Here is a 25,976-nt window from a genome sequence, read left to right as displayed (position 1 = left end):
AGTCGGGAGGGGGGAAGCATGTTTCAATATGTTGGATTTCATAGAAAATACATCTTTTTAGCAAGTGCATTAAACCATATAGAAGTATGTACAAAATCTTTAGCAAAATAAACAAGAAAGAGGAGACATTTTTATCCTTTCGGTTGACTGTACGAGTGTCCCAGCCCTGCGGAGGTCAGGCGGCTGCACCTGGAAAAACAGCCAAATTATATCAGTTCTGCCTTAAAATATGTGTTATAATAAACAGAGAGATCAAAACTAGCAGCTGCGGCTTTAATAAGGGCGCCTTGCTGAACGAGATGTCCATGTGGTATTTGGCCGGGACAGAGGGCTGCCCGGCACACTGGAGAAGAGGCGGCTGGTAAGACGTAGGTCTTTTGTTAGGGGTATCAGGGCTGGACCCGTCCGTGGGTCGTTCGCCTGTATACAGAAGATACCGTCCACCGCTGTCCTGCTCGGTTTTAAACAATTCATATTCCGTGTGCGGTAGGCGAATACCCAGCACTTCGCACCCCCCAGTGCCGCTGATGTCCTGCTCTTCTCCAATGGTCCAGTTTCCGGAATCGCCGCAACTCCCGGGGTAAGAGCTGTTGAGCATCCTCAAGATGGAATGGTTCAGCGGTCTAACCCGAGCTTGGCTCACCTTGAACACCAGTTCCGTGGACCCTCTGACACGATCCGAACGGACCCCTTCTGTGTAGTGCCCTGAGGCGTACAAGGTGAACGTGGGCTGTTTGCAGAGCGGGTCAGCGTAGTGGTAGTAAAATCCTTCCCACCTGCGGTTCTCCCCGTGGAAAGTCAGGTACCGGGTGAGGAAGAGGACGGCTGGCCGCACCTCACACTGGCTGCTGACCCATTTCCCGCTGAGGTGCACCGGCGGATGGGAGGTGTGTGGTAAGACAGGAGGATGATGTTCGTCGGACCGTTGTATAAGTCCACAGACGTGGCATGGATGTACGTGATGCTGCGTGAAGACAAAAGCCAATTAATTAAAGAGCACAAACATTTTGTTTCTGGATTATTAATGGGGTAGGAGTTTATACCCTTGTTCCACCTATGTCCTTCTGGAGGACCTGGAACTCAGGAGACCCAAGGGTTCTTCTTTTTTGGAGTGTTGCCTATTCTGCACCATGATGCCACAGATAGCAACAGAACGTGAATCGACCCAACATTCGTTGTGTGTGGCTTGTAGTACAACATGAGATACCGTATTACAATCTTTATACCCCCCTCTCAATGATATCCGCGTGGACACTCACCATTGCATTTTGGAGCGGCTGCTGGTATCCAGTTGGCCGGTAGTGGATTCTCTCCGATCTCTCGGTGTGAATGTCTCCTAGAAAGAGCTTCTCCACCAGCATCCCCACGTGCTGCATGCTATACTGCTTCTCCACCCTGACCAAGCTTAGTTCATGCATGGTGAACCCGATGGATGCCGTACAATCCCTGTTTGCCTTGTCGCTGAGAAGTTCGTACACTCTGCCAGGAGCCCAAGACCTGCCCGTTGACACAAACCCAGCGCACGTTCGGTTCATCTGGGCTCGGATGTGGCTCATGGCCTCTTGGCTGTGAAAGACAATACCGACTTTGTGCAGCTGGTAATCAGCTTCCGTGGCTCCCCTTGTTATCCACGACGCCTGCCGTAGACGCAGTTTTCCTTTGATCACCAAGGTGTAGGTGGGTTCTCTGCATTTGTGGTCTTTGTAGTAGAATTGGAGGGCTTTGAAGAAACGATTTGGGTAGAACATGTAGGATCTGGTGAGGAACTCTGGTCCTGGACGGACTTCACATCTAAGGAGGAAAGAAAAACAAATTCTAACGAATTGGCAGAAACAACGTATACTTCACAAAGATCTAAAACGTCGTTGCGCAATGCACCAAGAACACATATGTAGAATCACATATGCAGAATCACGCGTGTTGCAGCTCACCCTGTCGAAATCCAATGCCCTTCGATGTTGGGTGGTAACAGAGCTGTAATACGGGCTCTGTCCTGCAGGTGGCGCAGTTGGTATTGGCACTGGGGCTCCCAGTTCAGTCTTTCAGAGCTGGGGTTTGAGTCAACCGGCTCCGGTACGTACCACAGCTTATTCCCAGACACGAGGCCTGCAAACAAAACAAAACAGCGATTAATATCTCATCTAGAGCGGTGTGATTGAAATTCCAAAGGGGAGAAAAAACTGTGGTTGCCCTTCATAATGCATAGAGAATGAGATATTGATGAGATACAATGCTTCAAATCAGTTACAGCTTACGTAAGTTACGTACTTACGTGAATAAACCTCTGAGCCTCAGGGGATACTGTTAACCATCATGAAGGCCCAGCTAGCTGTGGTTGCCCCTCATAATGCATAGAGACGTTGGTGAGATGCAATGTTTCAATTCATAAAAGCCTTCAGTTTAGTGAATAAACCTCAGAGAGCCTCAGTGGATACCGTTAACTACCGTGAAGGTCCAGCTAGCAGTGGTTGCCCTTCTTGATGCTTCGAGACGTTGGTGAGATACAATGTTTCAACTCTGTTTCAGCTATTTAGAGAAGAAACCTCACAGAACCTCAGAGTGATACTTTATTTCTGGTGGACCTCGAGAACACGTCTCTGCTCTCGAGAACACGTCTCTGCTCTATATAACCAACTATATAACTTTCACATGCATGTGAACAAGAGAGTCATTACGACACAACATGAAGTCTCTTTTATAACAAAGACACCTCTGTAGTAGTGTCCTGGATTCGTTAAATTGTTAAAAAAATGACCAGTTCTGACCACAACATCATTTCCTCCCCACAATTCTCCAGGAGAAATGATTAATAAACAAAACTGTATGGGAACGTGGAAAATCGTGGTCTCATCTGCTTTCCTGCCCGTCGAAGGGTATTGTGTGAACGTTTTCCTTGGCTAATCTACACTACCAGTTATTCCAAGACCTTCATTACATCTCAAGAATTGTTTATCCATCAAAACAGAGCATTTGTTGGGCAAATCGAACCTCCACCACCGCACCGAGGCTATCCCACTTATCCACTTCTTAAATAAAATTGAATCCGACCATCGAGAACCATCTTCAAAGACTTGGTAGAAGATGTTCCACATGGGCCATGCTGTTAATTGGGGTTATCAGCTAAACCACTGCAGTGAAACAATAAATTACATCATTCTTATACAATAGGGAAGAATTTTTTTTTTTTTCCATTTTAGTTTGGAAAATATGGCTTTATTTCGCACCCCATCTAGACAGCGGAATATAATGTTCTTAGAGCTACATGTAGCGTGAGAACTATGAGTTCTGTTCCATTAGAATGTTGATAGGCTATCTTTGTCAATCCAGAAGAATGCTGCATGCTTTTAAAGGTAACTTTGATATATATTCCGCTAAATATGAGAATACATGTTAGGCTTCCAGTGGCGTCTTCTCAGAGGAGGTTAAATAGGTCCACATGGAACCCATTCTTCAGATAAGACTCGGGAGTTTAATCTTATCTTGAATTCCTCTTCACATCTTCCGCACTGGGTTTTGATTCCTGGACGCATCATCTGAAGCAAATCATTCCTGAGCTGATAATCCGCACGTGGATTCCTTCTTTTTTTTTTTTTTTTTCCTTCTCTTGCTCCGGTCCAGGACATGAAACAGATTGCGTGTGTATTTCCCGTGTTATTTTAAATTCATCGCAGAACAGACACAGAGGTCACTTATAGGGATTGGGGACCTGTACGAGGCCTTTGATGTACACTTTCCTTTCAATATCAAGAACTTCAGACAAGTCTACCACTTACCTCATCGCTCCCCGCGATACGGAAATGGGCCGCGTCCTGAAACAGTCAACTTAATCAACTTGTTCTTTCCAAAAACAAAAATGGAAGGAAAATGTTAGCATTGCACACAAACTACTCCGGCGTGTGCGTAATCCTTTCCCGAAAAAAAGGGTGGAACTTTTCAAATAAACACTTTCTTTTGGATCCCTGGTTCACAACTTGGTGGGAGCCACGGGCCGATCATGAATTGAAACATTGTATCTCACCAACGTCTCTATGCATTATGAAGGGCAATCCCATCGAGCTGGGCCTTCACGATGGTTAACGGTATCCACGGTATTTTGAGGTTTATTCACTAAGTTGAGACATTGTATCTCACCAACGTATGCATTATGAAGCGTGTCCCTCTGCATCTGTAACTTAAATACCCTCCTCATACTCTTAGCCGGTGAAAGATGCTTTGACCTTGACACAGACACTATAGGACACAATTTAGAGGTCTACAGGTTTGGAGATAACATCCCAATGGTTGGTCCATCACCGGCGGGATTCCATCAGGTGTTGGAGCCACCACGAGGTGTATGGTCTACACCATGGGGGTAGTCAACGTTTGTCTGCAATGAGTTTTCTATAGGATAGGCTCGGTAAATTAACTCCATGATCTGAGTGTTATGCTGATTGGACACTTCTAGGCAGCAGAACTTTCTGTCTGCGTCCATAATCTGGTGGACCTCCTGTTTCTACTGAAGAAAAGTCTAAGATAAGTTTGTTGGCGGCACATAACCCCATGTCTCATTCTCCAAAAATATTTTCATACTGCTCCCGCCCAATTTCGCCAAGTTCCCTCGGTCAATAAATCCGCTCAGTTAGGTTTGTATAGTCTGAGTTTCTCCGAGCGAATCCTCTGCGATGGAGGAGTAAATATGCCCTTTGATTTATCACCGTGCCAGCTGAATTTGTCACAATAAATCTGTCCCGTAGCAGACGCATTTTATTACGAGACCAGGGATTCAGCCTCCAAATCCAGTCTGGGGACGGCTGGCCTCGTAATCAGTTGCAGGACTTACTGGAGGGAGTTACGGGCAGGTCTGCTCCCCCACAAATATTGTGAAAATAACTAGATAAACGCTGTAACACGTATGTGTCTCTAAAAGAAAAGTCATTCACCCGATTTAAATGGCTTCATACAACCCTTCAAACAACATACATGTTCCTAGTCAACAGAGATGCTCTTTGCATGTAAGCAGAGCCATTAAAAGCCGGATATTATGGGAAAATGCATTAATATGTTATGTGTAAAAATATGTGAATATGTTTCCTCTTTACAGGCGAGGTCCCATGGAGCATAAACCCCAGCGCTATATATACCACAATAACCCCCTGTGCTGTATACAGTAATTATAACCCCCCAGTGCTGTATACAGTAATAACCCCCCAGCGCTGTATACAGTAATATAACCCACAGCGCTGTATACAGTAATATAACCCCCAGCGCTGTATACAGTAACAACCCCCAGCACTGTATACAGTAATAACCCCCAGCGCTGTATATAGTAATAACCCCCAGCGCTGTATACAGTAATAACCCCCAGCGCTGTATACAGTAATATAACCCACAGCGCTGTATACAGTAATATCCCACAGCGCTGTATACAGTAATATAACCCACAGCGCTGTATACAGTAATAACCCCCAGCGCTGTATACAGTAATATAACCCACAGCGCTGTATACAGTAATATAACCCCCAGCGCTGTATACAGTAATAACCCCCCAGCACTGTATACAGTAATAACCCCCAGCGCTGTATATAGTAATAACCCCCAGCGCTGTATACAGTAATATAACCCACAGCGCTGTATACAGTAATATAACCCACAGCGCTGTATACAGTAATATAACCCACAGCGCTGTATACAGTAATAACCCCAGCGCTATATACAGTAATATAAGCCCCCAGTGCTATATACAGTAATATAACCCCCCCAGCGCTGTATACAGTAATATAACCCCCCAGTGCTGTATATACAGTAATATAACCCCCAGCGCTATATATACAGTAATATAAGCCCCCAGCGCTATATACAGTAATATAACCCCCAGCGCTATATACAGTAATATAAGCCCCCAGCGCTATATACAGTAATATAACCCCCAGCGCTATATACAGTAATATAAGCCCCCAGCGCTATATACAGTAATATAAGCCCCCAGTGCTATATACAGTAATAGAACCCCCCAGCACTGTATACAGTAATATAACCCCCATCTGCAGACCTGGAGCCGCCATTGCTGTCAGTCATGTGATATTTTGGGTGAATTTCCCATCTCAAATACCACACTGAGCTGATGCTTTATGGCAATGCTAATGAAGTCCATTCCTCCATAGACTTTCATTAGTTAGAAAGTCAGACTGGGTGATTAAGACTGAGTCAGTCTATTGCTTCCCACAGGCAGTGTGATAAGGAGTAGGGCTGTTTGTCTAGTAGATTAAGACTCAGATAACTCATACAAATGGCTATTATGCAGCTGAACCCCGTTAAGAGACTGGAATCCTGATCCCAGACCGACCATGGCAGTAGAAGCAAGTTAATGAAAGCTTCTGAGAGATGTGGATGCACGTGCACAAGCGCTTACATCAGGAGGCAGCCACCAGGTAAGCAAACCGCTGCCCAGAGACACGGATAGTCATTTACTGATCCCAGCAATCAAATAATTCGAGACTACAGGGGGTCGAGTCTATCTATGATATGTTTATATTTATATATAATATAATACAAGTATATTTTATATTTATATGTTAAATACATTTCTGGGGTTGTTGACTCAACCAATGAAAGTGACTTTACCGGAACGCCATATGCATCATTATTATCCACAGAATAAACGGCTTTCTCAGGGCCAGGTTACTAAAACACCCCAAACAAAGCTTGATTAATCAGAATCACAACAGCCTCCAGCTTATAAAAACATTTCAGGTCCCTTAAGAACTTAAAGTGTTTTTCTTACAGTTTAGAGTCAGAGAAGAGGTCTCAGCGCAAACCTAAAAGCCTCCAATCACGGTGCTTCTTACAAGAGCGAGGGGTAAAAGTAACCCTTTCGGTGTCGGACGCTGCACTTAATTATTGTTACAAGGAAAAAAACCAATTATTATCATCATGAAAAATTATTATTACTATAATGAATATTATGAATGTTATTATTTTTAATAGTTCTGTATTATTATTGTTATTATACTTTCTGGATATTATTCATTATTATTATTACTTAACAATAGTTAATTATTGTTATTACTATGATATTATTAATGGTTTTATTTTAAATAATGTATTATTAATTATTATTTTATTATCATCAATAGTTAATTGTTATTATTACTATAATTAATATTATGAATGTTATTATTTGTGATAGTTATGTATTATTATTTGTATTATTATACTTTATGGTATTATTTATTATTATTATTATTTAGTTTGTATTATTATTAGTAGTTATTATTTATTAGTATTATTCATTATATGTTAAGTTAATGATCGTCAGTCTTTTGGGTCTGATTTATCGGACGGCTTAGGACTGGGCTGTAACATTTGATAGAGAAGCGATGGTCAGCGGGTGCTGCAGATTCTTTAGAGGTTCGCAGGAGAAACAGGTAAAGGACAAGAAAGGCTGTGCTGAGTGCGATACATCGATGACAACACAGACGCCATCCTGCGTTACACGGCAAGTGGGGGCGATACATTGTTATGAGTGCTGTCATTCGTGACACATTATATGCTTCTACTTCGATGCATGACTTCAGATGACAGTGCTGATGACATAAAGTCCTGTAATAAGTAATACAATATATATAGCCCCCAGCGCTGTATACAGTAATAACCCCCCCAGCACTGTATACAGTAATATAACCCCCAGCGCTGTATACAGTAATATAACCCCCCAGCGCTGTATACAGTAATATAACCCCCAGCACTGTATACAGTAATATAACCCCCCAGCGCTGTATACAGTAATATAACCCCCCAGCGCTGTATACAGTAATATAACCCCCCAGCGCTGTATGCAGTAATACCCCCAGCGCTGTATACAGTAATAACCCCCCAGCACTGTATACAGTAATATAACCCCCCAGCGCTGTAAACAGTAATAACCCCCAGCACTCTACATCTGATAAAAGGGCAGTATTGGCAAAATAATATGTCTGATTAAGGTTTGAGTCGTTACAGCAGGAGAAACAGGTGACTAGCCGGGGCCTGAATGGGGCGATCTGCCGGCAGGTTCTATGTTTGTACGTATTACGGTTTTTGCTCTAATCTGGGACGTTTATCTAAAATCCAATCCCCAGGGCAGTACAGTCCTCGGCACCCTGGACAGCCCGTCCCCCCCCCCCCCCCCGTTACAGGGGACATGGGGGGTCCATACAGCGCCTTTCATACTGTAATGTATGAACTGAAAGCTGATTTACTGCGGCCAGCGATGGGCTCCTCAGCAGCCTCTGGCTGTAAAAATAACTCGAGATGAAATGGCTGGGGGGTGGGGGGTGACGCGGCTCCTTTAATTTCATTTCAAAGGGATAATTTCCCTTTAATTACAATCTCTAAATTGCCTGCCTGGGGGGGGGGGCAAAAAAAGGGGGGGGGAAACTGCAGAATAGGATGAGGATTTGAGAGGCGCGTGTGTGAAAAGTGCCGTCTGAGAGCGGATCTCGTTCCAACGCATCCCGAAGATGCCAAAATATTTTTACCGAAAAGGTGCCCGGGTCAGGTCTCTAAACAAAGCGCTCATTATACTAACGTTACTCCAGACGGTAAGGTGATGGTCGGGGGCCGGAGGCCGATTTAACAGCCGCTTATATCCGATACATTGAATCCAATTCATTAACTATTTAAATGCCTGACCCCAAGCAGGCTGTTCTTTTATTTATTTAATCAAATGTTTTTCCGTTTTATTATTCTATATAACGTCGAAAAATGGTTAATTTGAAATAACAGGTCCTACTTTTTTGGGGATGTTTAAAATATATATATTTTTTTAATCGGTTCTAAGATCCGCATATCGTCGACGTGATACGGACAGGAACGCGCTGACGGTCTCCACCGAAACCCAGACGCATCAGGTAAACACCTAGCGGATGGTCAACCCTTCCCGCAATCTGTTATAAATTAAAGATGATGAAGTGTCAGCCTTCGGCTCGTCTAGCCTGCCCAAAATCGGGAAAAATTGCCTGATTTCGCTAATTCTCACATAACCCCCCCCCCAAAAAGATTGTCTTGGTGGACGCTGTACGTTCTCCCCTAAAGGAGGGTGTGCAGGTGAGGAGTCCTGCGGGGATAGTGTCCCGGAATGTTTCTAAACAAATCAGAAGCTTTTCGATACATTTGTTTGCCCCACGTGGTCTAGAAAAGACTTTGGCACCTACCTAGAAAGCATCCCAGGAGGCAGTACGTGCGGCTCATCCTGCATGGGGGGTAATAAGGTCTCCAGTAGGTAGGGTCCGCCGAGGGTAAAGATGTCTCTCTGCGAGAGCGTCTGTTGGCCGGTTAATAATCCCAGGGCTGGGACGGCACGAGTCCTCTCTCTCTGTAACGAGTTGCTGGAGGCAGCCTCCCCTCCGCTCGGTAGTTATAGGTTAAAGCTGGAAGGAGAGGAGGAGACTTGCAGGGTCTGGGGACTGATGCCTGCACGCTGTTACTCCAATGTGTCTGCGCTCGCCATTCATACCTTTTACACTAATGTGTCCGTCAACGCTCTCAGACACTCGGCTTAGATTCAGGAGCCGTATGTCTATCCCATACATGTTTAAATTCCCTCGCTGTATTAGCCTCTACCACTTCTGCTGGGAGGCTGTTCCACTTATCTACCACCTCGATGTAATGTAAAGCTTATTTACATCAGATCTAAGTATCTGATTGAGATTTAATTTTCTATATTCTGATTGCATCACATGGGGCGACAGCTAATATATCCCAGTAGGACCTCTTCACATATCATGGCAAAAGGGGGGGAATTTACTAAGCCTCAAGTAATGGGTGGATGAAAAAATAATCGCATTAACAATGCGAGAGAAAGGACCGTATTGTCCTATTACTGGGGTCCTTCGTGTCTTCAGAGCCTGGTGGGACTCTTCGAAAGCTCATCGATCATCTGAAGCCCGGAACCATGTAGGCTGTAAAATGCACGGAACGGAATTTGATCGTAGAACCCAAATCAAGTCCTTGTGATGTTCTTCAAAAACTTCTACCCATTATACCCACCCCAAGCATTGCCTGCCTCCATCATAGTTGTCCCTGTTGGGGTTATAATTCATTTCAATAACCTCTTCTCTGTAGCCGCCTCTCCGCCCGCAGAGTACATCGAGGTTGAAGTCGAGGTGATGGATAAGGTGAACAATCCGTGTTCTGCGCCACGTATTTCCATGGATTCCGGGTTGTTGTTCCCAGGAATGTCCGTAAATCCAGAAACAAACTGGAACGTTCCCTAGAAATGTCTTTGATTGGATGTCCCTCGGAAAGTCTTTTGTACTTCTGTCCCTGGGAATCTTTGTGTCTCTTTTGGGTATTATGTATCCACATACCTGAGTTTGTTCTCACCCATTGAAATTCCAGTGAGTTTGGAATTCCTGAAAACTTCTCCAGCGCCATGTCCTTAGATAGATGGAACAGTCTCCCAGCAGAAGTGGTAGAAATGAATACACCATGAAAAACGGACAGACTAGATGGGCCATTGTCGCATTCTATGTATCTATGTATCTCTTCTCAGTCAGATTCTAGGCTGTAGCCACAGGCTAGTAGAGGCTTCCGTCCACCATATTCAATGTCATGACGGGAAAACAAATCATTTTACAAAATATTTTTGAATTTATATTTTTTTAGTAAACAGTAAAAAGAGAATACAATGTTACAGCAATGAAAAGCAGGTGATGTGATCTGAGATTCGCCCAACCCCCCCCCCCCCCCCGGACAACAGACATGAGAGATGACTGTCCTTCAGGGTTCACATTGGTGCTTTTGTGATGGCAGAAGACATGGACTTGCAAATTCCGCATGTCTTTCTTGTAAAGAACTTTCCCAGACCCCCAGCAGAGATGTGAGGAGATGGGGTCGCTGTCTCATTGACATGTATCAATCACACAACTCAAACTGCTGAGTGATAAGAGGCTTATTTTGGCTTCTTGGTGGACCTCTTCTGCCCTCCGAGCATTTATCTCTGCTGGTTCTTTTGTCTCTTGCTCTCCAGCTGGTCCTCAAAGAGATTACTCAGCCGACCGACCTCTCTTAATCTTTTCAGTGACAGACTCTGGATGCTCGGATCATGGGATGGAAAAAGAAAGCTACCTGTCAGGTGTCACTGATAACATCGTCTCTCTTATTGTGCTCCGTGAAGGTGTCCCAAGAAGAGACAACCCTCCCGCCACGCTTTCCTACACAGACATTAATCTGTTGCTACCGGTCAATCTATGAAAGGAAGGCTTCATGGAGGATGCTGGTGTAGTCACTAATGAGGGCAGCTTCGACCAAAGCCTTTAGAGCCCGGGCCCCCCCTTTGGCTTTGGATCTTTTGAGAGCCATGTTCATGGTGATCTTTCCCTGCTTTTCCACTGGACTTTCTTCAGCCTTCTGAAGAACCACCACGAACTGGCTCCTGGTCGCCATGTTCTATGTCCTCAATGCCAATAGGGGCCCTAAGAAAAGAGATTCAAATTGGACCACAATGGATCAGATTGGGAGAATAGTTCCTCACCATTGGTGGAAAGCTGGTCCTCATGAGAACTCCATTGCAACCCATGCCTATGCATGCGCAGTAACTGACCATGTGATACAGTAAATGACCACGGAGAGGGGGGTATTATTAAGGACATTTTTTTTAAAACTCCATTAAGAAAGCTGCTGGAAATTCTTTTTCTTCCGTCTCCCTCCGGAGTGTTTCGATGATAAAGCGCTCTGCAGCGCGGAATGCGGGGTGTAAAATTCTTCCCTTCCTTAGCGGGTCAGATAACCCGCGTTGATGTGTTTTCCTCCATCTCCGAGCGTTCCTGTGATAAAGAGCCCGCCGGTATTATTCTGCACGCTGCGTTTGGGGGGATCAGTCTCGGCTGCTACCTGTTGACCTTGGCTCTCACGGAGCTGGCTAAGAATTTATTGCCGTCCGCGCGATGTCCTCGGAGGGAGCGGCCCAAGACAAACAGGAAAGTGATCAGGGGAAGGAAGAGGTTAAATGATTTTCTTGAAGTCCTGGCAGATCCGGGTGTCCACGATTATTTAATCCTCGCTTTGGCACGAGTGTCCTTAATGCCGTGCCAGGGTCTCACAAGGAGCTTGGATACGACGTGGGAAGCGAAGCCACAAGGACGCCTGCACCTTAACCACCGAGCCACGCCTGGATTAAAAACAGAAGGTCTGTGGCACGCATAACGTGCCCACCATAAGGGCTCCCTTACGCTCCACCATTAATAACAACACCCCAGCCACGGCAGACGTCACGTGGCCGGGGTAAGAACTAAGACGAGCACGCTGGCCGTGGCAAAAAGGGTAACATTACCAGGCCACCCAGTTTTTCTGGAAAAAATTCTTGGATTTCCTTACTGGTTTCAGGTAGGGTTTTGAACCAATATACTGGGAAACGTAAAGGCACTTTTTTTTGCCACCAAGGGGGTGGAAAAAAAAAATCAAGGTGTGTGGTCAAAGGCAGCGGGTGGCACGTCCAGAAAGTATTGGCACCGCCGGGGGATCCGAGAACCTCGAGAAAGAAAACATTTTCCGAATGTAGAATATTTGTGTTTTTGGAATGTAAGAAAATATATTTTTGGGGGGTATTAAAAAAAAAATTAATACAGAACAGGCAATTTTGGGTCTTTTTTTTTTTTACTTCCTTCCTGGTGTCTGGAAAATGTGCCAGATACCTGCATTTTCCTGGTCGTCGCCCAAATATGAAAAAGGAAAGTTATGTGAGTATGGGGTAGAGACGGGGAGGGGGGGTCGTTAATGTATGCTAAAGGTCAGAGGTCAAACGGGTTAAAATGAAAGCTGTCTAATATGATCCGAAATGAGCATTAAAGCTGAATAACGTCCGAAGTGATTGGCGGGACACAAAGCAGCCCCGTTGCCCATCCTGCTGCTCCTTCTGCTTTCTCTCCAGGGGAAGACGTTTGTGTTTGGAATGGATGTATCACGTAGCGCCGCACTCCGCGAGTTACCGTCGCGTATGCAAATGCACCTCTTCCCATGGGGCCGTGCTGCACACTAGAGACCCTTTCTGAGATCTGTCTAATTTAAACAATATGTTTATATACGAACACAGGGAGGCCTGTTTCCAAACAGAATATCTACAGTATGCGGCCTGCGACAATATACGATGTATCCTTCTTAGAACGTCTGTAATCTGCGGAACGCGAGCAGCCAACGTACATTGACTTTTTGGGGGGACGTTATTAACATAAAAAAGTAATCGTTTCAAGAGACAATGAATTTACATAGTTTTATTCTGGGCTCCTAGAAAAGAGGAACATCGGGGGAGGAAAGAGGAGCATTGGGGGGAGAAAAGAGGAGCATCAGGGGTGGAAAGAGGGGAATCAGGCCTTTGGGGACCAAAGAGGGACTGGACTAACTAAACAGAGACACTTTGGAGGTATGCAATGGCATAAAAGACTTTTACAGAGGCGGGGGCATCAATGTCACCAAAAGGAGTGGATGCAGGAAACATAAAGAGTTCTTTGCAGGTATCATAAAAGGAGAATGGCTCTTTCCTACGTGTTTACTTTGCTCCGTGTGGGTCTCGCGTTGCCTTTGAAGTAACCTGAAACATGGAGTAATTGCTGGAGGGGCACAGAGTTAAATGTTCGAAATTGGCCTGAATGTTTATGCTCAGTACTGCTTTATAGTTCACTGGATTCGGTTTCCGTGAGGTTCTGGAGCCCTCACAAGTGTCTGCTCTAAATTCAACTTCAAGAGCAGGGTCTTCCAAAACAAAGATGATATTGGCAGGACACGCAAACCTAACCTCTCACGCCACGTCCCATTATATAATCCAACTAGCAAATTCATTTCAAGAACATTATCGTAATCCGCACTGGAGCTCTCCTGCTAATCTAGGCAGCGAACCATATAATACGTTCCAACCAAGCCTTTTCACTGCCAGTGCCAAACATGGTGGACGTACTCCATCTAGAGATCAATAACATAATGTGCATTACAACCCAAACTCTGAGCTGCCTCTTACTGCCAGTACCAAACATGGTGCCTCCATGGACCTTCTCCATCTGAAGATCAATAACCCAATGCGCATAGCAACCCAGTTTCTGGTCTGACTCCTACTGCCAGTACCAGACATGGTGCCTCCATGGACCTACTCCATCTGAAGATCCATTACCCATTGCGCATAGCAACCCAGTTTCTGGTCTGACTCCTACTGCCAGTACTAAACATGGTGCCTTCATGGGTCTACTCCATCTGAAGATCAATAGCCCAATGTGCATAGCAACCCAGTTTCTGGTCTGCCTCTTACCGCCAGTATCTATCATGGCAGCTCACTTTACCGTTGTCTGTTGCATTCCGTACAAGATAAGATGGGCGTAACATGACTCTTATCTGCTGTCAAAGTCTATTTTTCAATGCTAAGATTTATAATGAACAGATTTAGTAGAAGTCAGCAATGACTGAAGAATGGGGACTCCTACACACGGACGCCATCTTGTTAAAAACACATAATTTCTCTCTGATCACATGGATGTTTACAGTTTCCTCCCTTTGTCCAAAAACGCCTTTCACTGTATTGGTTAAATAACAACAATTTTTATAAAATTATGCGCTCGGTATTTTCAATCGAATTGAAGTTTTTCCCACACTAACAACATGCCTTTGAAGCCACTCGTGCCAAGCCACGGACAAACCATGGTGCCTGCGACGCCGTCACCCGCTGAGCCTGTGTATTTTCAAACCGTTCCTCCAGGGTCTGAGTGGTTTTCATTAAAGATCTATGTGCAGATCGGCCCGTCCCGCAGAGAGAAAGCCATGCGAGACTTCTTCCAAGCAACCTATAACGCCATAGGACGTTCGAGGAACTGATGCCAATAGTAGATTGATCAATAACAGTTTCCGTTGGCGTTTCCTTTTTGTTTTGTCAGGAGCTGCCCCTCGTACAGTAAATCTATGATGTCATACTTTTATCCCAAGATATCATAAAGGCCGTCCTCTTGGGTATCTTTAAGATTGGAACTTGGTAAATGGTTAATGAGCTCACAAATGCCCCATTGGCACCACGTCATCAGAAATTTTGCTCCGGGCCTGGGGTATGAGAGTGTGAGAGTTGTGCCTGAAAACCTTTGGCAGCAGGAAAAATAAGGTGAAAATAAGATTTTTTTGTCCTATAATTGATGTCTTTATTTACAATTTACAATTACTAACCCCTGATAACTTCTTATTTGTGACGGCTGTAGTATAGATTGTTAGCTCTGTAGCGTGTAGCACTTTTGGGGTTATATATAATAATACCTGGGAACACCCAGGCTCCTCTTCAGCATGTGGTTGGGTGTGAGTGGCGGTTCGCTGACGTCAATGGTCGGACCCTCTGCCATCAGTGGGCAGGGACGATGATGTTGTGGGCAGGGCTAGCCCCAAATGCATTCAAATTATAAGGGGAAATGGGTGGAGAATGGGGGTGGCTAAACATCACTCCCGCCACCTGGAGGTTTTTTGCGGTGAAGCAACGCTTCTGGTACCGAAAGGAAGCAGCACAAGGCGAACAGGAAGTTAAGATGTCTGCTCCTGTTGGATACCCATAAATTGGGCTTCTAATATATTTATATTGGTTATTTTAATTTCTAAGCACCGTTCTATAGGTTTATTCCATGTACTAAGCTTTAAATTATGGGTTTGGGAGAGTAATTTGTTAATGAGAAAATAAACAAACCGGTTAATTTTACCATTTACGGACTGAATCAAAAACAAAGAAAAAAATAAGACTTGGGTTACTGCAGAATTCTTCAAAGGTTCAGCTTTAGAACACCGAATCCACACATTTAAATCATTAAAAAAATATCTTTAAAATTCTCATCCAAATTTCCTTTTTTTTATTGCGCTCCAATTCCTATATTTTTAGGGGAAGAACAGCAGCTAGTAATCTATGGTCTTCTCACTCTTGAGATATTTCAAATTCAATGTCCGTTCTTTTGCTACAGAAGACGCATTTATCCAAAAAACGCTAAATCTATTTGAAAATGACAGGCCACTGAATGATGAGTTAATCTTTTGTTTTATTTTTGCCAAACGCAAGTAATTTTGTGTGTAATTTTACCCGACTCTATTTAAAAGGAAAGTCGAGATTTGCCAGAATGGTTGGAAAATTCCTCTCGCTTTTATTTCAGACATCTAAGAGAACTGTCAAATTATCGTAACTTCATCTGTTTTTTCATTTTCTCTTATTATTTTTCCTCCTCAATTATTAAGGACAAATTGTTCCATGCTAACCCCACGGTTGCATTTAGGCAAATCATTTCTTATCAGTTGTTCCAAAAATGCTAAAAAAAAAGGTGCCGACCTCCGGATTTTGGACATGAATTAAGATGTAAATTGTAAGACGTGACCTTTCAATCCTCCTTAGATCATATAATTTTGTTTTCAATACACTGTGTTCTCAGGTCATGCGCCTTTCTATGTACTTAAGAGATTAAGGGATAAATGAAAGTGTTATTAAGGATAATAAAAATGCTGAAAAAAAGCTAAAAACGGAATCCAATATGGAATAAGGAGAGGTCCTCAATGTTCGAGATCCTGGTGGATACGTAATCCGAACACCAAATTGGACAAAGGTTGTGGAACATGCCAAGGTCCCTCAAATCCTTGTGTCCTTTTTTCCTTCCCTGATGCCCCTCTTTCGGCTCCTGTGTACCCCTTTCCTCTCTGTGCCCCCTTCCCTCCCCTGTTGTCTCTCTTTTCTTCCCTGTTGCCTTGTTTCTCCTCTGATACCCCTCTTTCCTTCCATAATTCCCTTTTCCCTCCCCTGATGCCCTTCTTTCCTCCTGTGTGTACCCCTTTCCTCTCTGTGCCCCTCTTTCCTCCCTTGGTGCCCTGTTTCTCCCCTGATGCCCCTCTCTACTCCCTTGATGCCCCTCTTTTCTAGGAGGTCAGAATGTTTGCTGGGTATGAGGGTATCCCAGGCTTCTACAGCCCTAAAAGCCCCAATAATGTGTATAGAAACGGCTTTATAAATTAAACGGGGTAAATAAACCCCCTCATTCTTCTTCTAAATGCCCCGCTCATTTACACAAATACCCCGCAATGAGGCACAAAGTCACATAAAAGGTTTCGTTAAAGCCCCAGCCACGCCTCTAACCCCACCCCCTAAAACAAAGTGTCTTGTAAATGTGGGGCGTAAAATGGAAAGTTGCCTTTTTATCGGGTGAACATATTTATTATAACATTAGGAAGCAGACGTTTTATTTTATTGTTGATATTGACGGTCGCACAAGTGACCATTTCTATCTCCGTGACACGCGGGGCCCGATGGAGTCCGACCGAAACGTTCATATTCTTAACAAGGACCAATATTTCTCCAAAGCATCCCCGTGTAGATCTGTAAATGCCCCCCAATGTCTGGATGCAGATAAAGCAAACACTTCATCAATGAGGAACTTATTGAAAACATCTGTCGCTCTGGTCTGATCCCGCAGCGGAGTGCGGCGGCGGCGGCGGAACCCGGGGTTCAAAGAGTGACTCCATGTGATAGCAATTTAAATCTAACTTAACCCAGCCTGGAACATGGTCTTTAGCGCCTGACATGCAAATTAGCGACCGTGTCATCTAAATATCAGGGACAAACGGTCAATTAACCCTTGGAGACAGTTCCTGTATCACGCAAAAAAAGGAAAAATGTCTAAATTTCAGGGTAATTACAGCTCTTACGAGAGAATTTTACTGGGGTTTTTCCCCCCTCCGTACCTTTGGAAACCTCTCCTGATAAACATCCTGGCATTTTATTTTCTGATAGTTTTTGTTACGTTAGAATGTGAACTTGCGTTCTTTTAGAATTTCTAGTACATTTAAAGGAACGGTAACGCCTCACGACAAATAAACCTTCTGGAGAAGGTGCGTATCTGCGATATATGTTTATATATAAACAAATATATATATATATATATAGTATTGGCCCCCAAATCTTTCCATTCATGGAGACAAGGACACGAAATAAAGGTATTCATGCCTTGGTTTACCTTGATGTCTCTATAGGGGTAGCTGTAGGAATGTGGTGACCAGCAGGTCTTGGGCATGGTGGGAATTTTGGCCAAGTCTCTATACCAGTTCAATTCCTTTCCTCTCCTGGCATATATATCCCCAAGGAACGTCTTGAAACCATCTGGCCTTACTTATAGATGTCTTGGGTTTGACATGGTGTGCAGGATGTAACAAAGGCTGGAGGTCATGATATGATATATATGAGAAAGCCTACCCCAGCCCGTTCCTCATTAGTCTTCATGACCAAGGACACATAGCGTTATATTTATGGAGCGCCAGCAGATTCCGTAGCGCACACTCAAATCAGAAGGTTGTGTTAATAACGTGTTTGCGATTCTCCAGGATACTTCATTTGGGCCACTTGACAGCGACACGGTTAAAACAACAGCCCTGTTGGGTTTCGTTGCCAAACCAAGTCCTCCACACACGCATATTTCTAGACTCCCCTTGTTTTTACATGAAAGCCTTTCCTTGTCGAGTTACACAAATGTTTAATGTATGGGGAGAATTTTGATGTCTTTCACGCAGCGTCTGCAATACCATACTCTTTCCGGTGTTCATCAATCCTACTCATGTCTAGCTTAAACCTTAGGTGTGCCCTCACACACTACGTCGAGAAACCCACCAGCTGTTCCTTGTAAATTGGGTCGCCTTTCTGTTAAATAATATTTGATAATCGTAAAAATGTGATGTGATACTTTACTTCTCCCGTTTCACAGGAGGGAGAAACATTTCAAGTCTCCGCAGAAACCCGCTCCCGCAGCTAAGCCGGGCTTTTAATCTTACAGGCGCTCGTAAATCTCGACCTTAAATTCACTTAAAACACGAGGATAAGAGCCGTATGTTTTACTCCGTTTCACAATAAACATAGCACTTAATGCGTTGGCGCAAGCATTAAATCCACACCGATCACAGCGAACTCTCTTTGAATCTGTAAAAATACAGAGAAAAATATGAGCCTTCTAAGTAGTTAATTAGAAAAAGCGATATCCAGCTCATGTCTGGATCCTCAGGATGATACATAGACACATTTGGATGACACACAACGATATATACCAATACAAATATCCTAAAGACTCACAATTGCAACCTTGACAACTGTGTTGGCCTCCCCTAAATTACAGGAAAACTTAAAAATCATGAATCTCGATGGTTTAAAATTGTGTCCTTCAACCATGAATCAACCCACCCCATCTCAAGAAGACAAGAAGGTGCAGTCTTGGTTGTTCCAATGGTAATTGGTGAAACTAGAGTTCCTATCACTTTAGGCAGTGTCAATTTTGGGGTGGTCATCCTAATTCCATGATTTTGCTCCATTTAGGGATGTGTTTGACGGATTCTAATCTAAAAAAATACAATTGTTTTACAAGAACAAGGTCTATCAAGCTGCGGAATCAGAGACTCCAATGTCAAGCTCTGCCAGTTTAGTTCCAAAGCATATGAAATGCAGCAATTGTAACCGTGATGGAACATGGAGCTGATGGGTGACAATAAGTCAACTGGAAGGTGGCGGGGTCTTCTACAAAAGCGTTATTGAAATTCACGAGGTTTGCCATTCTTTATTTCGGTTTGGCCAATCCTTCCACGGTCACTTTGCTGTCCAATTTAGGGCTTAAGTCCCAGAGCAGCCCACGAGAATTGCCTACAACGATCACCGTGAGTTATTTCTACCGTCGTCATTAACTGGCTCGCTAACAGGAAGCCGGCGGACAACCATCCAGATTTCATTTGAATGCTCTTCGTCTCGAGGGGAATTGAATTCGAACCACCACCTCCTGAACGTCGCGCGGCGATCCAACCGCCTCTATCCAGAACTACGGAGGACACATTTTAGTGGAGGAAAATTTTAAGTCCTGCAAAAAGATTTGGCTCTGTGTTTGAGGTTAAAGAATTTGTGTTGAATGGTTTATAGCTGTAGCAAAGCATACCTAAGTCATGAAGCATTTCATGTAGCCCCTGTGAAATACAATAACACTTTACAAAGTTGGCTGCTTCGTGGCGCCCTGGTGTTAGGCAAAAACATTTCAGAGTGTTAATATGCGGTCGGTAAAGGACATTTCCCTGGTGTCTGTTCTGCTAACATCTTCAACATCTGCATGCCCTGTAATATTTGCCTTAAACCACCCCCAAAATGATATAAACCTCTCGAGAAGCCTGGAAGTCTGACATAACCCATCAACCATGACTGATGGTCTTTCAAAGTGTTAATATGTGGTCAGCGTCAACGTTTGTATTTAAAACATCTGCTTGTAATGTCATATTTTGACAGTGCAATGTGCTGGATCGGGGAAGCTGTACTCGACCCAGCTGCTGAGGATGTGTGAACTGAAAAGGGGAAATACACAGAGATTAAGTAATAGTTAACATTGTTCTAAAGTGGTTTTCGACGAACTGCTAAGGTTCCACTCAAAGGAAAAGGGAAGAATGATCTATCAATGGGCCGTATTCAGCAGGAGCTCCTTACTAAGGATCCACTGGGCAGCCAAGACTTTACAGTAAACCTTTCTGTTAATAAGGTTGAGGAATAGGCCTCTTGTACATGTTTTTTATTTATTTTTTTTTTGTAAAAAAATTTTACGGAGGAAAAAACATTGAATTAACCCGCTACAATGCATAACGAGTCTGTAGGTATTTCCGAGCCGGAGCAACGTGAAACCTTAAGGGCCATGTTGCTGTTCACATCACGTGTGAAATCAGAAGAGCAAAAGAAGAATTTCCATCCAATTTTCTCAGCTATGGTTGGCCGTCAAGTTAGTTTGACATCACAAGAGACGCTACATCAAGAGTAGCCCATGGGTAACTTCCTAGGGGTGGTCAAACATCACGGGAGTTGAAGTTTGACAATAGCTGGAGCCATACCCGTTGGCTCTTCTTGACCTCTTTCAAGCTATTTTTGGTAGGCTAATTCACACGCTCCGTCTATAAAATTACTTTATTTCTATGAGGTTGGCATACTTTGGTTGTGGTGCTAAAATATATGGGAAGCTGTGCGTCCGAGTATACTATATGGGTGGGGTTGTGATACCAGAGGACCTCCTGCCCCGGAGAACCTCATCATCCTCTCTTTATAGATGCCATCCTGAGCTACCAGCAATACCACCAAATTGGACCAGGGTATAAGCTTAGTTTTCAAGAACGTGGCAACAACTTTTAGACCGTTGGCAGCTATGGGTATGACAGCTCTTGCTACCTAGTAGTGCTTCACTGTACAATTTGACGGGTTTGACGTATGAAATAATTACATGAAATGAAAAGTAACAAGATCCCCGCTTGCGAGGGATTACTCGACATGTTCCCAGACCTCTGATGTCTTAACATTCATTTCTCCCGTGAAAAAGGGCCCGTTGTGCACATTCATGGATCCCGTGACACGTCTTTATATTTCTGTCTTCCACGTTCCAGATCTCTGATAAGAATAACAGGTTTCCCTCTCGCTTTCGCCAGGTACTATGAGTCCAACACCGAGTCATTAACTCCCCTTGGATAATTACAAGTCATTTTCTTGTGCGGCTGTAAGGGAAGGACTTCAAAGACTTTTCACATGTGTTTTAAGGATTTATTAGTTTGCCTCCTCCCTACACGGCCCCAGACATAAAAAACGTAACTGCAAAGAAGCCTGCGCGGGTTGGACCAGAGGACAAAAGAGCGCGTTAATCATCGATCCGCGGGAATTATTTATTGAAACACAAACGTATCATGATGTGGGGTATTCTAATTGTTGACAAAATAGTGACAAAATAGTTAAATTAATACATTTAAAAAAATCATATATTTCTGCTGCTCAAAGACCGACATATTCGCTTCCAAACAAAATGTATTTAAAATTACAGTATCGGGGGAAGCATTTTTTGTTGCGCTTCTGAGTACTTTTCGCCCATGGTACTTCCTGTTAGAAGCACTTCCTGTTATAGGCACTTCCTGTCCTGGAAGAATGCTCTTCTACCCTTTCCTTTACAGAAACAAATATATTTTTCACCTTTTTTTATTGACTTCTCACTGTTTAAAGGGAAACAGTCGTAATTTTGGAGTTTTTTTTATATACATCAGAATTATCAGGAAACATCTGTTCTGGTTACTTTTTAATAAGGTTTATTTTTCCGCTGCTTTACTTTACAAATTATGGCCAAATCTAATGGGTTAAATGAGTTAGTCATTGATTTTATTTTGCTATTAAATTAAAGAACCAATAAAAAAAAATGTCTTTGAAGCGTCTCCAAGACAAACAGGGGCTGCCGCTCTGTGTACGTACCTTTTAATGGCAACAATGTCACAAGTACTGATATCAACTCAGGCGCCGAGGGCCAAAGAATGTAAAAAGTACTAAGTGAACAATGGCGTATTGTGGCAAAGTGATTACTATCTGTTCGGAATGCATGAAAAACCGAGATATCCAGTCCTAAGATTTTCCTGGAAGGGCGTTCCTGGAGAGGTGGTATCGCGGCTAACGTTTAAATAGTAAAGCCTACATCTCAATCACGCCACAAAGTTTCCTGGCATGTTTATTATATAATGGGATTCCCAGATCAGCATACCTGGGAGCTCTCAGGATTGGTCCCTGAGTCTCAGGGTGAAGGGGCAGATTCTCACACAGTTGACTCTTCCTATTTTACACTGCTATGATAATATATAAGACTCCCAATTTGTGCTTTATGGTTGAAATCCCTGCTTGAATACAGGTGACTTAACTAAGTGTATCTTTCAAGACTCCTGATGAAGCTTCTCCGGGGTTTCTCCAGGGTTCTTCGGGGGTTTCCCTGTCACGGCCTGAAACCTCAGGGTCGCGGGAACGGCTTTATGACACATCCCACTCTCCGCCCATTTCAGCCCTATGCCAGTGGGACCGCCTGCCGTCATAAGCCGGACCGCCCACCAACATCGGCGTGACCGCCCACTGATGTCAGCAGGACTTCCTGATCAGGTCTCATTGAATTCCCTGGATCTAGAGGCTCAGCCATACAATAATAATAATAATAATAATAATGATAATAAATATTATTATTATTCACTCAGTCCCTAGATGCAGAGATCAATTAATTGCAACAGTTAAAAAAAAAATCTTAGTCCAGCAAACGTCAGTATAATATATCATTACCCTTGACACTCGGTATTATTACCTACTTGGTTTCCGTAGTTTAATTGCAAGCTTCTTAAACAAGAAGGTGCCTTTCTTGGAGCAGCATGCGAAGTAACGCCGTAGAGTAGAAGTCACTCATATGCATTCTTATGTTTTAAATAATAATAGAAGCTCATCTGTAAAATACATACATGTTGGAAGAAGAAACCCGTGTTCCACGCATGTCTCTGCAGTGCACCATGGGGGGTTATACCTTGTCAATGATCCACAAAACACCTTGTCCTGGGGAGAGGGGCCACTAGTGTCTACTGCACCACCTGCTGGACAGACAGGGTAATGCAGTTCTCATTGGGCAGCAAGAGAGTTCAGAGACACCTTGAGTTCTCTTTGGGTTCTAAATTAGGGCCATTTTTTTGCCCCATGCTAATTTGCACCTTTGAGGCTGTGGACACCATCTTAGAACCTTGCTTTGTGGATATAAGTGGGGGATCTTTAAAACTATGGCACTAAAGTAGGTCTTCCATGTGGAAGGAGCTCACTCACAGAATACAGGTGGAAGGTGTTGAGCATCTCAGAGTGAATTATTATGATGTCACTGGCTAGCATTAAGACATTAAGTGACAGAATCTGTTACTTGAGACATATTTATCCCCGGTAACAGAATACCAATTCTCTCATGGACTGCAAGAAAACTTTACATCAATGCGTGTCTTCTTCAGATTGGATAAATAACCTAATTTTAAAAGGATGGACCATTGGACAAGTCACATTTTTCCAACCCCACACACTCGGTGAAACAATATAACAAGAGCTGTTACACCTCCTCCGATAGACCCTGATACAATATATCAAGAGCTGTTACACCTCCTCCGATAGACCCTGATACAATATATCAAGAGCTGTTACACCTCCTCCAGTAGAGCTCTTGGAGGACCTCATAAAGGTCAACTCAAAGTGATGGTTAATGTGGGGGTGCCATTGACTTTTGCTAGATATTACACCCTATAAGTATACCGCGTGGTTATAAGAATTTCGATTGTTACGTATTATATGGCATTGTTAGTAGGACCAACTTATTGGATGGGGTGCCTCAATTGTCACATAAGATGACCCTGGGCTGTTGCGTACAAAAGCTACACTTTATTGGCCTTTGGAACTGGAAAAGTAAAAACATAAAGAGGAAAACGCACAGGTTTATTGAAAATACCGCTGCCCGTCACGTAAATATAAGTTGCAAAGTGAAAATTTACCACCACTCTTGTCGCCGTTTTTTAGTAACGGTCTGGGGGGAATGGGAGCTGCTAAGTGGCTGCCTCTTTTCTTCACATTTTAAGAGATTTATGGTGTTTTGCTGGGATTTTTACGACACTCAGAGGAGTCCAAACTTTCTCAAGCATTAGACAAACAGAGCTGATTTGCGAGCCCTCCTGTGGATGAGACATTCATCATCTGCTCCGGTGGCACCCGATCCCACTGGCCGGGCAGGAAAGTTGACTCTTTTTACCCAGTCAACAGCCCTGCCCAGCGGGGCCGCCCAACCTCAGATCCGTTTTAATAGGTGTGAAAACTCCAACATACATTTTTATGGGGTGTGAATGTCCGTCTTAACAGTGAAGTAAGAAAGAGAGAGAGCAAGAAACCCAGCCGCGAGTAGGAGGCACAAGGTGAAAAAAACAGAGCGAAAAACATTTTACAACAAAAAAAAAAGCCCCCACAGGGGGCACACGCAGGGGCAACTGATGATATCATGTATACATCCTGGCGTGAAGAAGTATGACCAATAATGTATAGAAATACAAGATCCCCCCCAATTTCAAGGGGAGATCGGGTTCTTTTAGGGGTGCTGGTAGAGGTGCAGCTGTAATGGAGTCTTTCCCCAGACTTTTTATGTGACTTTGTGCCCTATTGCGGGTTATTTGTGTAACTGGGTGGGGCATTTAGAAGAATAATAATTGGGTTTTATTTAATTTTATTTAACGTATAAAGCCGTTTCCTGCTGTTTCTATACACATTATTGGGGCTTTTAGAGCTGTAGAACCCTGCGATACCTTCATACCCAGAAAACATTCCGACCTCCTAGAACAGAGGGGCATCAGGAGAGGAAAGAGGGGCATCAGAAGAGGAAAGAGGGACTGTCCCTCCTAAACAGGGACACTTAGCAGGTAGCAGGTGTATCACCCAGCAAAATAACTTGTTTTCTTTATCATTATCTGAAGAATGTTGATGTGTTTGGATGCCGGCGTGGGGCAGGGGCCACCCTGGTGATGAAACGTTCTTAATGTGAGGTTATAAAAGTTAATAAATATGTCTTTTTGTTGCGCCCCGGCCTGTGTGTAGATACGTCTGATAAGGGTGAGTCAGGCTCTTGGCAAATGAAGCTCACTTAGGTAGCTTGTCTCAGACAGACGGACGAGGCCGGCGCGGCTGGAGGAATGCTCGGTCAACAGGTGATTACGTTTTGGGGTGGAAAAAATATCTTTCCAGGCAGGTGAGCTGCAAACAAAAAAAAAGGCGCCTGGTGTTTGATACGAAGATAATACAAACGGTGCGGAGTGATGGTGGATCCCCCCCTGCTGCTGGCTGATATCAGCAGGAACGCCCCGACGTCAGCAGGAACGCCCCCGACATAAGCGGGAACACCCCCGATGTCAGCGGGAATGCCCCCGACGTAAGCTAGAACGCCCCCGACATAAGCGGGAACACCCCCGATGTCAGCGGGAATGCCCCCGACGTAAGCTAGAACGCCCCCGACATAAGCGGGAACACCCCCGATGTCAGCGGGAATGCCCCCGACGTAAGCTAGAACGCCCCCGACATTAGTGGGAACACCCCCGATGTCAGCGGGAACTCCGTCAGTGTGCAGTGCTGGCCGCGTCCCGTAGGGAAGAAGTTCCCAGGTATGGACATGACAAGTATTATATAGCAT

General features: G+C 44.0%; 1 protein-coding gene across 1 annotated transcript; it reads right to left on the bottom strand.

The window, feature by feature from the left end:
* Window positions 1-211: 211 nt before the first annotated feature.
* Window positions 212-25,976, bottom strand: LOC149279283 (protein APCDD1-like). Its single transcript, XM_089501391.1, has 4 exons — window positions 25,595-25,976; window positions 1,932-2,106; window positions 1,260-1,791; window positions 212-964 (listed from the first exon to the last, which is right to left on the bottom strand). The coding sequence occupies exons 1-4, from the start codon at window positions 25,974-25,976 to the stop codon at window positions 212-214; spliced, it is 1,842 nt and encodes a 613-aa protein (XP_089357517.1).

The sequence above is a fragment of the Sceloporus occidentalis genome, unplaced genomic scaffold, assembly GCF_023333645.1.
Source record: "Sceloporus occidentalis isolate IW3139 unplaced genomic scaffold, rSceOcc1.0.p SCAF_173, whole genome shotgun sequence".
Classification (NCBI taxonomy): Eukaryota; Metazoa; Chordata; class Lepidosauria; order Squamata; family Phrynosomatidae; genus Sceloporus; species Sceloporus occidentalis.
The sequence above is the reverse complement of the archived record's forward strand: the minus strand, read 5'-3'. Positions and strand labels throughout refer to the sequence as shown.